The sequence below is a fragment of the Carcharhinus amblyrhynchos genome, chromosome 3 (genome assembly GCF_965287045.1).
Source record: "Carcharhinus amblyrhynchos chromosome 3, sCarAmb.v2.hapA, whole genome shotgun sequence".
NCBI classification, from domain to species: Eukaryota; Metazoa; Chordata; class Chondrichthyes; order Carcharhiniformes; family Carcharhinidae; genus Carcharhinus; species Carcharhinus amblyrhynchos.
In genome coordinates this window covers 3318041-3333871 of record NC_137326.1, presented here as the reverse complement: position 1 = coordinate 3333871, position 15831 = coordinate 3318041, and the positions used below count along the sequence as shown (strand labels likewise).

Below are 15831 nucleotides of genomic sequence, written 5' to 3'. Positions count from 1 at the left end.
AGTCACACCCATTACCCTGAGCTCTTTGCTACTCACCACAGAGCCAATTTTGGATCCAACTTGCTCCTTCCCTGTGAATCGCATGAGCTTTTAATTTTCTGACCAGCTTGTCATGTGTGTCATTGTCCTTGTTAAAATCCATGTTGGTGACATCAAACACACTCATCAACCCTCCTCAGAACAGAGGAAGCAGGTCTAAAGGTGTGTCTTGAAGAAGGAGACAGAGGGAATTCCAGAGATTGAGATCCAGACACCTAAAAGCATGGTCACCAGGGGTAGGGTAAAGGGAATCAAGGCTGTACAAGAGGCAACACTTTGAGTCATACCATAGAATCATACAATCCCTATGGTACAAAAAGATGCCATTCAGCCCATCGAGTCTGCACAGACCACATCCCACCCAGCCCCTATTCTCTTAACCTCACCCTGCTAATCCCCCATATATGAGAGTCAATTTAACATGGCTAATCCACCTGAGCCACACATTTTTGTGGAGTGTGGGCGGAAACCAGAGCACCTGGAGGAAACCCACGCAGACACAGGGAGAATGTGCAAACTCCACACAGACAGTGACCCAAGCTGGGAATCAGACTGAGGTCTCTGGTGCTGTGAGGTAGCAATGCTAACTACTGTGCCATCGTGCCACCTAAGTGTTTCAGGTGGTGAACATAAGAACTAGGAGCAGGAGTTGGCCGTCTGGCCCCTTGAGCCTGCTCCGCCATTCAATAAGATCATGGCTGATCTTTTCATGGACTCAGCTCCACTTACCCCCACCCACCCACTCAAGAAAGAAATGGAGAGAATGCAATCTCCACATTTTCCAGTAAAGGGTGGAAGCAAAAAGCCCGGAGACCCCAGGATGTCAAGGGATATACAAGACTGGATAAGGAAAAAAAGCGAGGCTTATGTGAGATTCAGTGGAGAACAGTATGTCTCCTGTGAGGAGTAGAGACACCATCACAAAACAACATTCCACCATCACCCTCTGCTTCCTGCCACTAAGCCAATTTTGGAGCCAATTTGCCAAATAGCCCTGGATCCCATGGGTTCTTACCTTCTTGACCAGTCTCCCATGTGGGACCTTGTCAAAAGCCTTGCTGAAATCCATGCAGACTACAGCAATAGCACTGGCCTTACCTACACTCCTAACCACCTCCTCAAACAAAATCAAATGTGTGCTCTCCTGCCCTGACAAAGTCATGTTGACTTATCCTTGATCAATCCTTGCCTCTCCAAGTGCAGATTAATGCTGTCCCTCGGAATATTTTCCAACAATGTTAAAGTCATTAAAAAAATCCACAAACAGCAGGAGAGGAGCGGCTCAGGAAGGGGGAAAGTGGCAAAGTTCATTTAAAAAGTTTTTTGAAATGAGAGCTCATGGAATGAATTAAGCCCAGATGGGGAACAGACACTAATTGTGACATTATTTAATCTAGGTAACTTTTTATACTTAAAAAAACAAGCTTTAACAAGAGAACGATTTCAATCTGTCTCCATACATTTCACCTCCAACTTGTATCAGTTTAAATCCCCAGAAATGGTTCCCCGCCCACTCTGACATTTTCAAAATTAAACACAAGCTCAGCACAGTTTAAAGGTCAGTTCAACAAATTCTCTACAAGATCAAATGCGGAAAATTCTGACTTTTACAATTTGCACCGCTGTCCATCCACAGAAAACCCCGATATTTCAAAAAAAATCGCGGAAAACACTGAACAAGGCTGGAAATAAAGTGGAAATGTTTCAAAATGAGTAAGTGTAATGTTGAGATGGGTGGGAGCTGGAGAGGGGATGATGGGGGGTTAGGCGGGTTGGTGGGGGTTAGGGGGGTGATGGGGTTTAGGGGGCAATGGGGGGGTTAGGGGGTTATGGGGGATTGGGGGTGATGCGGGATAGAGGGGGTTAGGGGGTGATTGGGAGGTTAGAGGGGTGATGGGGTTAACAGGGTGATGGGGGCTAGTGGGGTGATGGGGGTTAGGGGATGATGGGGGTTGGGGGGGTGATGGGGATATGGGGGTTAAGGGAGTGATGGGGGTTAGGGGGTGATGGGTGTTGGGGGTTAGGGGATGATGGGTGTTGGGGGTTAGGGGATGATGGGTGTTGGGGGTTAGGGGGTGATGGGTGTTGGGGGTTAGGGGATGATGGGTGTTGGGGGTTAGGGGGTGATGGGGGTTAGGGGGTGATGGGTGATGGGGGCTAGGAAGTGATGGGTGTTGGGGGGTGATGGTGGTTAGGGGGTGATGGGTGTTGGGGGGGTGATGGGAGTTAGAGGGGTGATGGGTTTAGGGGAGTGATGGGGTTTGGGAGGTGATGGGGGTTGGGGGGGTGATGGGGGTTAGGGGGTGATGAGGGTTAGAGAGGTGATGGGGATTAGGGGTGGGGTGGGGGGTGATGGGGGTTGGGGGGTGATGGGGATTGGGGGTGATGGGGGTGTTGAGGGTTAGGGGGTGATGGGGGTTGGGGGGGTGATGGGGGTTAGAGAGGTGATGGGGATTAGGGGTGGGGTGGGGGGTGATGGGGGTTGGGGGGTGATGGGGATTAGGGGGTGATGGGGGTGTTGAGGGTTAGGGGGTGATGGGGGTAATGGGGTGGGGTGGGGGGTGATGGGGGTAATGGGGTGGGGTGGGGGGTGGTGGGGTCCTTGTTTGGGTTTGCAGTTTGTTTCTGCGGCTGAATGATGATGTTTGGTTGTTTTTTTGGATGTAAATTTCAGACGGAAATCTGTGACTTTCCCCCAAATCTCAGCCGCCTTTCCGTCAGCGGCCGCGCGGGGGCGCGCACTGTGTTAGTTGTAACAAATTAAACCGGGATTTATGGTCCTGTTTCGCACCCAAAGGTGCTGAGGGTGACCCGGGGGGACGGGCCACTCTCTCCCCCGGCTCCAGCCGCGGCTCTGGCGGGGCTGCGACCCCCGGGCGGGCTCCAAATCCCCCCCTGAAGGCAGCACCCCCATCTCTGGCTGCCCCATGTGGCTGGGGAGCCGCTCTCACTTGCGGGGTATTTGGCCTTTGGGGGCCGCGGATCCGCCGCCCGCCGCCGGCAGCCGGCAGCAAACAGCCCGCCCTTCCGTCCTGGCCCCCCTCCGGCCGCCTGCGGGTCAGCCCGGGCCCGGGAAGGAGCCGGGAAGGGGCGGCAAGAAGCACAAGTTAATGCGGATCCTGGCCGGGGATGTTGCTGTTTCCATTGACGTTCGCTCAGAGCAGCCAAATAAGCGGCTGCAGCAAAAAAATCCCGCAGTTTGAGAGAGGATCCGAGAGCAGAGAGTCTGACAGAGACCCAGAGACAGAGAGGGACAGACCCAGAGACAGAGAGAGACCCAGGGACAGAGAGAGAGGGACAGAGAGAGACAGAGACCCAGGGACAGAGAGACACAGACAGAGAGAGACTCAGGGACAGAGAGGGACCCAGGGTCAGACAGAGAGAGATAGAGAGAAACCCAGAGACTCAGGGACAGAGATCAGAGAGAGATCCAGGAACAGTCTCCCAGAGACAGAGAGACCCAGGGACAGAGAGAATATCTCAGAGACAGACAAACCCACAGATTAGAATCTCCCAGCAAACAGGGGCACCTCTGCAAGCTGCCCCCAGCCCTCCTCTCCCCCATTGTCCGCCTCCCCCCCCCCCCCCCCAACCCCACCTCTTTCTCTCTGCAATTTTAACATCAGTCTCTGCAGCAACAGCCTGAACATGTCTGCAGATGTGGAAACCCTGCCTGTTGCTCCGGCCGAGGACGAGGAGGAGAAGAGCCCGGCCAAGAAGGCGGGCTCCAAGAAGAAGAAATCCGGCAAAGGCAAGAACCAGCAGGGCAAGTACAGCGCGCTGCTGGTGGAAATAGTGCAGAGGCTGGGAGCCCGCAACGGCTCCTCCCTGGCCACCATCTACAAGGAGGCCAAGACCGTGCCCTGGTTCAACGAGCGGCAGGGTCGCACCTACCTGCGCTACGCCCTGCGAGCCCTGGTCATCAACGGCACCCTCAACCAGGTGAAGGGCAAAGGGGCGAACGGCTCCTTCAAGATCACCAAGAAGGGGGAGGCCATACAGGCGGCCAGGAAGAAAGCCTCCAGCTCGGCTTCCAGCAGCGCGACCAAGAAGTCCCACAAGAAAGGCGCCTCCAGCAAGAAGTCAGAGAGCAGGAAAAGCAGCAAGAGCCGCTCGGGAACATCCAGCAAAGACAGGAGTAAAAAGAGCAAAAGCAGCAAGAAATCCAAGAAAGCTTAAAACTCATCTCTTTGTGTTTTGTTGTTGCAAAATTTAAAAAAAAGTGCAGCTGACTTTTTGATATTAACAATTTTCCAGTTATTGTATCACCTTTTTTGTTTTTTTGGGGGGGAGGGGGTTATTTTGTAATTTGAGGTCCCATCATGTGCCGCCGATTGAGAACGCGGGAAGATTTTCTTCCAGATTGTTTTTTTTGTTTGCAGAGTTGATATTTTCCCTCCCCGGGAGGCAGTAGCTTTTGTTTCTTTTTGTGTGTGTTTGTTTTGGAGATTTTTTTTGTGTCTGTTTTATTTTCATTGCCTAAGCTTCCAGCCGGTTGAATGAATTCGTCTGAATCAGTGGTCACAAAAACTCTGGGATGGTCGCGGGAAATTTTGTAATTTCCTGGAAGGATACGGATTTTTTTTTGATACATGTTTATTTTTGCAACACTTTTGAGGGATAAAACTATTGATACCGCCAATCTGATCTGATTAATTTGACTTTGGATCAAGAGAATGCAATTAGTTTTGTTCCGATGGGTCATAAATTTCATTTTCCTCGTTCAGACTTAGAAATTCCGCGGTGGTAGAAGTATAATTGGGAATTTAAAATATTTCCCCTTTGTTTTTGAGGCTGTTTGGGGATAACCCAGCGTTTAAATTTCAAATCGGGTTTAAAGGTGCAGGAAGCTGCTGGTTTGCTGTTCCCTTGGCAACTGTTGCCAAGCTGAGGCTCTCAGCCAATCAGTGTGCAGCCAAAATAATAGTTACATTGGTGGCGGGAATGTGATCCGGGCGCTGATTGGCGGCTGCAACATCTTCAAACCGGCAATGGCATCTCCAGATTAAAATGGGATTTTTAAAGCCCCTTTTTTCCCCTTTCGGAACATGTTACAATGGGGGGCTTGGGGACGGGGGAAATAAAAGGAGTTTGTAAGTAAAATGTAAGAACAATGGGACCAACGGTTTAAAATGATTTTGCTTTTCCAGCTTCTCAATTCAGAAATGCACCCTCCACCAGTCAGTATTTGTTTGCAGAATGCAAGGTTCTGGAGCACTGGATGGATTCCCCCTCCTCTCCCAGCTCCTGGTGGGTATCCCATTGCCGGAATCTCGCCATGTGCCTTTCCTTGTTTCGGGTTCATCTCGGCTTCAGTGTACCGGGGGAAAGCGGCGCTCTGGTTTTGTTTCGAGATTTTGATGTTTCCAAGCGAATTTCTTTACTGAGCAGTTTGTATAATGTGTCAAAGCTGTGGAAATGTTCAATACTGTAACCGCAAACCTACACAGTAGTGTATTCTACTTGCGAAATGAATAAATGTTTTAAAAAAGACATCGGTGGTTAGTTTCTGGTCAGGAAGCACTCACTTAAAACGGCAGCTGGAACTCCCACAGAGAGTGAAGGGCAATTAAAACATTCAAAACACATTTTGTAGCTTTTTTATTAGTAATGGGCTTGCAATTCGATGTCCCAATGATCTGAAATAGAATTATATGCTTGAGGTGTGATAAAAATCCTTTGTATTTCACTCCCACCTTTATTTCATATCTTGGTCCTGTACAGTTAGCTCCCACACGTAACAAACCACAAAATCTCGCTGCCATCTCCCTGCCTCCTCAGAAATAGGAGCAGGAATGGGCCACACAGCCCATGGAGTCTGCTCTGTCTCCGGGTGGGGGGTGAAGAGAGCTGGCTTCAGAGCTCTGGGGCTTTTTTACAATGGTACTCTGATCTCTCAGACCGCCTCCCTGACACAGGCCACTGGCATCAGGGTCCTCCCCCCTCATGACCCACCTCCTACATAATCTTCCCCCCCAGCAGATTCCACCTCTTTTCCCCCTCTGTTATGGCCCCCACCACTTTGGCACTGCCGGGCTGACTGATGGGTGCCTGGCGATGTCTCAACCACCTGGGGGCTTCAATGACTCCCCCCATCCCGGCGTGACCATCGCGCCAGCCTCTGCTACTGGAAACCAGTGTGATTCACGTCGGTGTGACCTCCCGCGGGGAGAGGTGGGAAGATTCCGGGAGCGGGGGAACTCACTGATGAGATTGAGATCCAGCCAATCTTGTGCTGATCGACCTTGCTCCTTTTCTGGGCGGGATCTGGTTCGCGCCGATGGAAAGGGACCCGGAGAATCGCAAATCGTTTCGCACTGGGTGTGAAAGCTCTCGTTAAAACCCGCTCGCTATTTTCCCGGATTGGTGTGATCTTCAGCGAGACGGGAAAATTCCCCCCTCCCATCATGTCCGTACGACAGAACTGAGAAAGAATAGGGATGTGATGGATTATATCCCCACATTTCTATCCCATTTCATTCTGTAGAAGGGTGGAGTGGTTGTAAGAACTCCAGATGTTAACTGTTTCTCTCAGACGCTGCCAGACCTGCTGAGATTATCCGGCATTTTCTGTTTCTATTTCAGATTTCCAGCATGGACAATAATTGGCTTTAATAATAATTTGAGATTTTAGGGATGTCAGGATGTGGAGTTGGACCCAGAGCTGGATTTCCATCATGTCCATTTCCATAACAAAACCTCTCGCACCTCCCCCCCCCACCCCCCCAACCTCATTGCAACCACAAAGTGAGCAACATTAGCAAAACATCTGGCCATTTATCACCTTACTGCTGCTTGTGGGATCCTGCTGTGCACAAACTGGCTACTGTGTTTCCTACATGACCATGTAAAGTATTTGAATGACTGCAAAGAGATTTGGAGTGCCCTAAGGATGTGAAAGGTGCTACCTAAGTGCATTTTGGCAATTTGGTCTCAAATCACCTTATGTAGCTCATTGTCAAATTTTACTTTTTACGCTCCATGGTTTGTTTTATTGGCTTTAGGTGTTAATTAAATATAAATTCACATGTAAAATATTCTGGGTACTCCGGTTTCCTCCCACAATCTGCAGATTAGGTGGATTGGCCATGCTAAATTGCCCCTTGGTGTCCCAATTTGAGTAGGTTAGGAGGATTAGTGGGGTAAATACATGAGTTTCCAGGGATAGGGCTAGGATGGGATGCTCTGTTGGAGAGTCAGTGCTAACTCGATGGGCCAAATGGCCTCCTGCACTGTAGGGATTCTATGATTCTGTTAATTCCCTTCAGTGGATATGAAAATTCTCCACAATCTGCAGATTCCTCTCTGGACCGCCATGCTGCTCAGCTCTGCCACCTACTGCAGGTCTGCAGGTAGTGCAGCTTTTGCAAATAGACCCGGGGGTCAGCTGAAGCCAGGATGGGTTCAATCCCAGCTCCCTCCGGGAATCGCTCTTTTGGTATAAAATGGCAAAAAAAAACCTGCAAAAAATCCAGCAAATGTGAGAAACAGCAGCAACTGACATGGAACCTTAAATTTAATGAAAAACCCAAGGTGCTTATACACAACACAGTCACTTAAGGAGACATTAGGGAACCATAATGTTCCTACAGTGCAGAAGTATGCAGAAGTATTGCAGCTGTATAGGGTGCTGGTGAGGCCGCAGCTGGAGTACTGTGTGCAGTTTTGGTCGCCGTACTTACGCAAGGATATTTTGGCCTTGGAGGGAGTGCAGAGGAGGTTTACTAGGCTGATTCCGGAGTTGAGGGGGTTGAGCTATGAGGAGAGGCTGAATAAACTAGGCTTGTACTCGTTGGAGTTTAGAAGAATGAGGGGAGATCTCATTGAGACGTATAAGATGATGAATGGGATGGATAGGATAGAGGTGGAGAGACTCTTCCCGCTCAGAAAGGACAGTAGGACTAGAGGGCACAACCTCAAGATAAAGGGGGGGCGGTTTAGAACGGAGTTGAGGAGGAACTTCTTCACTCAAAGGGTGGTGAATCTCTGGAATTCTCTGCCCGTTGAAGTGGTGGAGGCTGCCTCGTTCAATATTTTTAAGACGCGGGTTGATGGGTTTTTGATAAGAGAGGGGATTAAGGGTTATGGGGAGAGGGCGGGAACGTGGAACTGAGCCACGACAGATCAGCCATGATCTTATTGAATGGCGGGGCAGGCTCGAAGGGCTAGATGGCCTACTCCTGCTCCTATTTCCTATGTTCTTAAGGAGGCCATTCGGCCCATTGAGCCTGCACCAATAACAATCCCACCCAGGTCCCCTCCAACCCCACGTATTTACCCCCTAATCCCCCCGACACGGATATTGCCCAGGTCTTGCTGCATTTGGACACAGTCACAGAGTCATTGAGTCACAAAGCGCAACAAAGACCCTTCGACCAGGGTCCGAGGAGACGCGAATGGTGCTGAACATTGTGCAGTCATTAACCAACATCCCCACTGCTGACCCTCTGCTGGAAAGAATGTCATTAATGAAGCAACTGAAGGTGCGCCTAGGAGAAAATTGCAGCAGCTGATAGGCTGCTACAGGCAACTGAGCGATATCACAGAGCTGTGTGTGGGACCCATACCCCAGTGAGAGTCAGTGTGTTTGGGACCCATACCCCAGTGAGAGTCAGTGTGTGTGGGACCCATACCCCAGTGAGAGTCAGTGTGTGTGGGACCCGTACCCCAGTGAGAGTCAGTGTGTGTGGGACCCGTACCCCAGTGAGAGTCAGTGTGTGTGGGACCCGCACCCCAGTGAGAGTCAGTGTGTGTGGGACCCGTACCCCAGTGAGAGTCAGTGTGTGTGGGACCCGTACCCCAGTGAGAGTCAGTGTGTGTGGGACCCGTACCCCAGTGAGGGTCAGCGTGTGTGGGACCCGCACCCCAGTGAGAGTCAGCGTGTGTGGGACCCGCACCCCAGTGAGAGTCAGTGTGTGTGGGAGCCGTACCCCAGTGAGAGTCAGTGTGTGTGGGACCCGTACCCCAGTGAGGGTCAGCGTGTGTGGGACCCGCACCCCAGTGAGAGTCAGCGTGTGTGGGACCCGCACCCCAGTGAGAGTCAGTGTGTTTGGGACCCGTACCCCAGTGAGAGTCAGTGTGTGTGGGACCCGTACCCCAGTGAGAGTCAGTGTGTGTGGGACCCGCACCCCAGTGAGAGTCAGTGTGTGTGGGACCCGTACCCCAGTGAGAGTCAGTGTGTGTGGGACCCGTACCCCAGTGAGAGTCAGTGTGTGTGGGACCCGTACCCCAGTGAGGGTCAGCGTGTGTGGGACCCGCACCCCAGTGAGAGTCAGCGTGTGTGGGACCCGCACCCCAGTGAGAGTCAGTGTGTGTGGGAGCCGTACCCCAGTGAGAGTCAGTGTGTGTGGGACCCGTACCCCAGTGAGAGTCAGCGTGTGTGGGACCCGCACCCCAGTGAGAGTCAGTGTGTGTGGGAGCCGTACCCCAGTGAGAGTCAGTGTGTGTGGGAGCCGTACCCCAGTGAGAGTCAGTGTGTGTGGGACCCGTACCCCAGTGAGAGTCAGTGTGTGTGGGAGCCGTACCCCAGTGAGAGTCAGTGTGTGTGGGAGCCGTACCCCAGTGAGAGTCAGTGTGTGTGGGAGCCGTACCCCAGTGAGAGTCAGTGTGTGTGGGAGCCGTACCCCAGTGAGAGTCAGTGTGTGTGGAACCCGTACCCCAGTGAGAGTCAGTGTGTGTGGGACCTGTACCCCAGTGAGAGTCAGTGTGTGTGGGAGCCGTACCCCAGTGAGAGTCAGCGTGTGTGGGACCCGTACCCCAGTGAGAGTCAGTGTGTGTGGGAGCCGTACCCCAGTGAGAGTCAGTGTGTGTGGGACCCGTACCCCAGTGAGAGTCAGTGTGTATGGGACCCGTACCCCAGTGAGGGTCAGCGTGTGTGGGACCCGCACCCCAGTGAGAGTCAGCGTGTGTGGGACCCGCACCCCAGTGAGAGTCAGTGTGTTTGGGACCCGTACCCCAGTGAGAGTCAGTGTGTGTGGGACCTGTACCCCAGTGAGAGTCTGTGTGTGTGTGTGTGTGTGTGTGTGTGTGTGTGTGTGTGTGTTGCTGTGGGAGATATAATGGGTTCATTGTGTTAAGGGTGTGATGTGAAATTGAAGCAAAACCACAATTTTTGCTTTTAACTCTCAGGGGATTGAGCTATGAGGAGAGGCTGAATAAACTAGGCTTGTACTCGTTAGAGTTTAGAAGAATGAGGGGAGATCTCATTGAGACGTATAAGATGATGAATGGGATGGATAGGATAGAGGTGGAGAGACTCTTCCCGCTCAAAATAGACAGTAGGACTAGGGGGCACAGCCTCAAGATAAAGGGGAGGCGGTTTAGAACGGAGTTGAGGAGGAACTTCTTCACTCAAAGGGTGGTGAATCTCTGGAATTCTCTGCCCGTTGAAGTGGTGGAGGCTGCCTCGCTAAATATTTTTAAGAAGCGGGTTGATGGGTTTTTGATAAGAGAAGGGATTAAGGGTTATGGGGAGAGGGCGGGAAAGTGGAACTGAGCCACGACAGATCAGCCATGATCTTATTGAATGGCGGGGCAGGCTCGAAGGGCTAGATGGCCTACTCCTGCTCCTATTTCTTATGTTCTTATGTTCTTATGTTCTTTCCTTCACTGAAGCTGCCAACTCTCACTGGGATCTGGCTTGTCTAATCTCTAAACTGTCTGTGCTTTATATGCTCTGTCTGAGGCCAGAACTCCATTTACCTGACAAAGGGGCTAACCCCGAAAGCTTGTGAGTATATTATCAAATAAATAGGTTGGACTAAAACCTGGTGTTGTCAGACTTTTTACTCAGTGGAACCTCAGCCATTATTCCTTTGCAATCTCAGTGAAGGCTGCATTTTCCCGCCTCTGTAACATTGCTGGGATCCATTCCCGTCTCCGTTCCTCTCCTGGTCTTTACTACCTCAAAGCCTGAATATTCCAAAGCTCCCTCAGTCAGCCTGCCACATTCCACCCTGTGTAAACATGATGGTTTCAATATTTCTGCTGCCTTTGTCCCAGTTCATATGAAATGCCTTCACCCTGGTGCTGGTTCACCTACACTTGCTTTAGCAAAGGTTGTATTTTAAAATTCTCAACCTTATTTGTAAATCTCTCCATGACCTCGCCCCTCTGTCTCTTTGTAACCCCCTCTAGCCTCACTACCCTCTGAGATTTCTGCATTTTCTCATTCCAGTCTCCTGAGATCCTGGTCCGATTATCCCACCACTGGCAGACTTGCCTTTAGCAGCCTGGGCCCCAAGCTCCGGAATTCCCTTCCTAAACCTCCCCACCTCACTTTCCTCCTTTAAAACACTCCTTCAAACCTTCCCTTTGCCCAAACTATTCATCACCTCCTCGAACATCTCCTTTTGATTTGATCTGATTAGGCTCCTATGAAGAACGCGTGGATGCTTTTACAATACCTAAAGGCGCTACATAAATGCAAGTTGTGGTTAACCTGATGAAGGGGCAGTGCTCTGTAAGCTCGCGTTACCAAATGAACCTGTTGGACTTTAACCTGGTGTTGTGAGATTTCTTAATGGGGGAAGAGGCAATACAATTCATGAGTTAAAACCCTATCATGGTGGCGCAGTGGCACAGTGGTTGGTCCTGCTGCCTCACAGCACCAGGGACCCGGGTTCGATTCCACTCTTGGGTCACTGTCTGTGTGGGGTTTGCACATTCTCCCCGTGCCTGTGTGGGTTTCCTCCCACTCTTCATGGAGATGTGCATTAGGTGGATTGGCCGTGTTAACTTGCCCGTTAGTGTCAGGGGGAATTAGCAAGGTAAACACAGGGATAGGGCATGGATGGGATTGTGGTTGGTGCAGACTCAGTGGGCCGAATGGCCTCTTTCTGCCCTATCGGGATTCTGTGGTTCTGTGGAAATTGAATTTGGCGAAGGTGCTGATTACTCACGGTGAACAGTTAACGTATCTGTTGCTGAAACGTTGAACTGCGTAGCCAGGGTAAGATGGCAGTTGTATTATTGTGTGACTGGGGCATCATGTGGACCAAGTTCTGGAAAAGGATAGCAACAAATTACTTACAATAATCCTGATAGCTGTTTATCTCCACGTTTTTTTACAAACCGTATTTTTGCTTCAACCTTGGTGGAATTTAATCTCACAATCTCTGCGTTACTGTCCAACGATATACCCATCACACTAACCAATCCCTATTGGTCCATATCAGATAAATCACTTCCATTGCTGCACCCTGACCTCTCGGTCACTCGCTCTTCTGTAACTTTCTCCCATCAACAATATTTACTTTGTTGCCTATTAACCTGTGAACACTGAGATTCTGTTCTGCATTCCTCCCTCAGTCACTGACTGTCCCCACTCACACTGTCGGCCACTTGGAGAGCAGGTTAGGTGTAAAGATTCACATTCTAATCAGTAATCTGTAAACTGTCTGTGCTTTATCTGCTCTGTCTGAGGCCAGAACTCTCTGTTCACCAGACGAAGAGGGAAACCTTGAAAGCTTGTGAGTTTACTATCAAATAAATCGGCTGGATTGAAACCTGGTGTTGTCAGATTTCTTACTGTGTTTACTGTCCCCAGTCCAGGCACCCCTACTCACATCCTGCCAAAGGGAGTCTCTCGTCATTATCCCCACTCTCTGTCTCTTCCCTCCCTTTCCCAAGCAGCTTTTCCACAATTCGTTGCTTCTCCTCGTTTGTTACCCAATGTGGAAACTTGCCGATTGTTTTTGAAAAGTTTATATAAATAGTGGCTGGTATTCTCCAATCCCGTTGTCGCTGCCAGCTAGAACAGAGAATTTGGCGCTCAGGAAAATCCGTATTCACTGCAGCGGGACTGGAGAATCCCGACTACTGGCGAGCATGGAGAACTCCGGCCCAAACCTATAGCTACTCCTCTGTCTCCCATGTTAGCGACCTCCTCAAAAATGCAACTCACTTTTGCACTGATCCATTCGACCCTCTGTTGGTCAGTTCATATTCCTGGGTCACTCTGAGGGTCAGTGTGGTTCCTGGGTCACGGGGGGTCAGTGTAGTTCCTGGGTCACTCTGGGGGTCAGTGTGGTTCCTGGGTCACTCTGGGGGTCAGTGTGGTTCTTGGGTCACTCTGGGGGTCAGTGTGGTTCTTGGGTCACTCTGGGGGTCAGTGTGGTTCTTGGGTCACTCTGGGGGTCAGTGTGGTTCCTGGGTCACTCTGGGGGTCAGTGTGGTTCCTGGGTCACTCTGGGGGTCAGTGTGGTTCCTGGGTCACTCTGGGGGTCAGAGTTGTTCCTGGGTCACTCTGGGGGTCAGTGTGGTTCCTGGGTCACTCTGAGGGTCAGTGTGGTTCCTGGGTCACTCTGAGGGTCAGTGTGGTTCCTGGGTCACTCTGGGGGTCAGTGTTGTTCTGGTCACTTTGGCAGGGCTGAATGTGTGAATGAGATTCTCCAGAACATTTCCCAATCCCAGGATTCTGTGCCACCATCTCAAGCCTTTGCCAGAGGGCACGGTGATACACTCCCGGATTGAGTCGTGTGGAATCTTGTTTTGTGCGCTATCTCTGTGCTTTATCTGTAAAATACCCACCCCCTAACCACAGGTAATCCTCCTGGGTGCCTGAGTTTGGAAAGTTTACCTCTGTGGCTGCTCTACTGTTGAGGTCTTCACTGCTAAGGTTGATCATGTCATCATCTTTAGCAAGCCCACTTGTCGAGGATCATCTTTTGTGGTTTAAGTGAGATATTTACATTGACTGTAGCTCTATCAATGATTTATAAAACTGTTCTAAGCTTCCAGTCTCTCCCACAGTGAGGGTCTGGCCATGGGCTGGTGGAGATGGTGAAGAATTGTTGCCCTCTCTTCCTATCTCTCTCATCATTCTCCCTCAGTCACTGCTCTTGTTGTTGGGAAGGTCTGGAAACCATTTCCTGGAGAGAGGGAGCATGAGATGTCCAAGGGCACTGTTGAAGCCTTCCATGCCTGCTGGGCACCACAGGGGCTGGGGTGTGTTATCCAGCCCTGTAATCACATTTTAATTTGATGCTTTAAGTTTAATTCCTATTTTATTGTTTGTTTTGGGTGGTTCCATTCTTTTTGGGGACTGCCCCTTTTGATTTGTCCCTCAGCTAATTTCATTTGGTTTAATTAGAGTCACAGAGGTTTACAGCATGGCCCTTCGGCCCAACTTGTCCATGCCACCCCTTTTTTAACCACTAAGCTAGTCCCAATTGCCCACATTTGGCCCACGCCCCTCTATAGCCATCGTAAACGCTTTTTAAAAAACAAAGTTAACAAGAAGAGGGACAGAATGTTTATTTGTCCCTCAGTTGATTTGATTGAGTTTAGTGGTTTTACCAAAAAGATGGACGTCACTCCTGGCGATGAGTGGCCATTGTAGTCGCGATGGGCAGCAGCTTCCCATGTGCTGACGTGAGTGGCTCAGACCCTCATGAAGGCTTTGAGATTGTCTTTGAGTTGTTTCCGGTGTGAGCCGGGCTCCCTGGCCTCGCTCTGAACCCAGTCCCTGTTTGAGCAGCCTTCAGTCAGGTACCTGGACAACACGTCCCGTCCATCCCAGAGGCTGTAAGATTATCATTGTCTCCACACCTGGCAGCTCAGTGTCTTGGGCAACATTCCTGTTTGCTCCTCTGCTCTCCCAGTTCCCCCTCAAGCAGCATTGATGCTATTTTTGGGCCTTCTTGTGGCGTCTATAGGTTGTCTCAGCTTCACCACTCTGGGGAAGGGTGGAGAGAACCACAGACTGTCGGTTTAGTGCTGGATTTCAGATCCCCATTCTCCAAAACCCCAGCAAGTTTTTTAACCAAAGGCTGAACTCACATATTGAATTTGATGGTGTATTTCACCATCAACATCAGCCTTTTGGGAATAGACTTGTCATTTGCATAGTACCCAACATATAGCAGGAGAATGGTGAAACTATTCACTACCATAGAAAGCAGTTGACACCAAAACATTGCCTGATTTGGAGAAGGAATTAGATATAGCAGGGATATGGGAGGAAGGGGGGGACGATCAGGATGTTGAATTTGATGATCAGCCATGATCAAACTGAATGGTGGAGCAGGCTGGAAGGGCTGAATGGCCTCTAGTTACTATGCTTCTAGTTACTATGAAATGGATGATGTTTGAGAACATGCACACTGTGACAGCAGGAACAACACTGACCCCCAGAGTTTTTTAAATTCATTCATAGGGCACAGGTGTTGCTGGCTGGGCCTAGCATTTATTGCCCATCCCTAGTTGCCCTTGAAGGGCAGTTGAGAGTCAACCACGTTGCTGTGGATCTGGAGTCACATGTAGGCCAGACTGGGTAAGGACGGCAGATTTCCTTCCTTAAAAGACATGAGTGAACCAGGTGGGTTTTTCTGACGATCGACAATAGTTTCACGGTCATCAGTAGATTCTTAATTCCAGATATTTTTTATTGAATTCAAACTCCACCATCAGTCGTGACAGGATTCGAACCCAGGTCTCCAGAACATTAGCTGAGTTTCTGGATTAATTGTGTAGCAATAATACCACTAAATGACTCACCAAATCAGGCTTTTGTCCAATTCCCTTCTCACTTTCTCTTGAATCTGTTTCCTGTTTCAGGCAGTATATTTCAGGTCACAGAAATTTGGCATGAATTTACAATCTGTAACCTTCCTTCCCACCTACCACTGGAAATCATTTCTCCTGATTTATGCTACCAAAACCAATCAGGATTTTAGAAACCTCTTATCGTCCTTTAAATTGTCTGCTCAAAGGAATTGATGAAGAATAAGAAACTGATTAACTCTGGTAGTGGCAGCTCCCAAACAAAGAACAGTGAAGTGGATGTTAACA

At 50.0% G+C, this 15831-nt stretch overlaps 1 protein-coding gene across 1 annotated transcript; it reads left to right on the top strand.

Moving 5' to 3' along the window:
- Nucleotides 1–3229: 3229 nt before the first annotated feature.
- Nucleotides 3230–5532, top strand: h1-10 (H1.10 linker histone). Its single transcript, XM_080218631.1, has one exon. It carries the CDS (start codon nt 3688–3690, stop codon nt 4216–4218), a length of 531 nt encoding a protein of 176 aa, XP_080074757.1. The 5' UTR covers nt 3230–3687; the 3' UTR covers nt 4219–5532.
- The last annotated feature ends 10299 nt before the right edge of the window (nt 5533–15831 follow it).

Coding starts and splice junctions, on each gene's coding strand:
- h1-10 (XM_080218631.1), top strand. CDS start 3,688: ATGTCTGCAGATGTGGAAACCCTGCCTGTTGCTCCGGCCGAGGACGAG.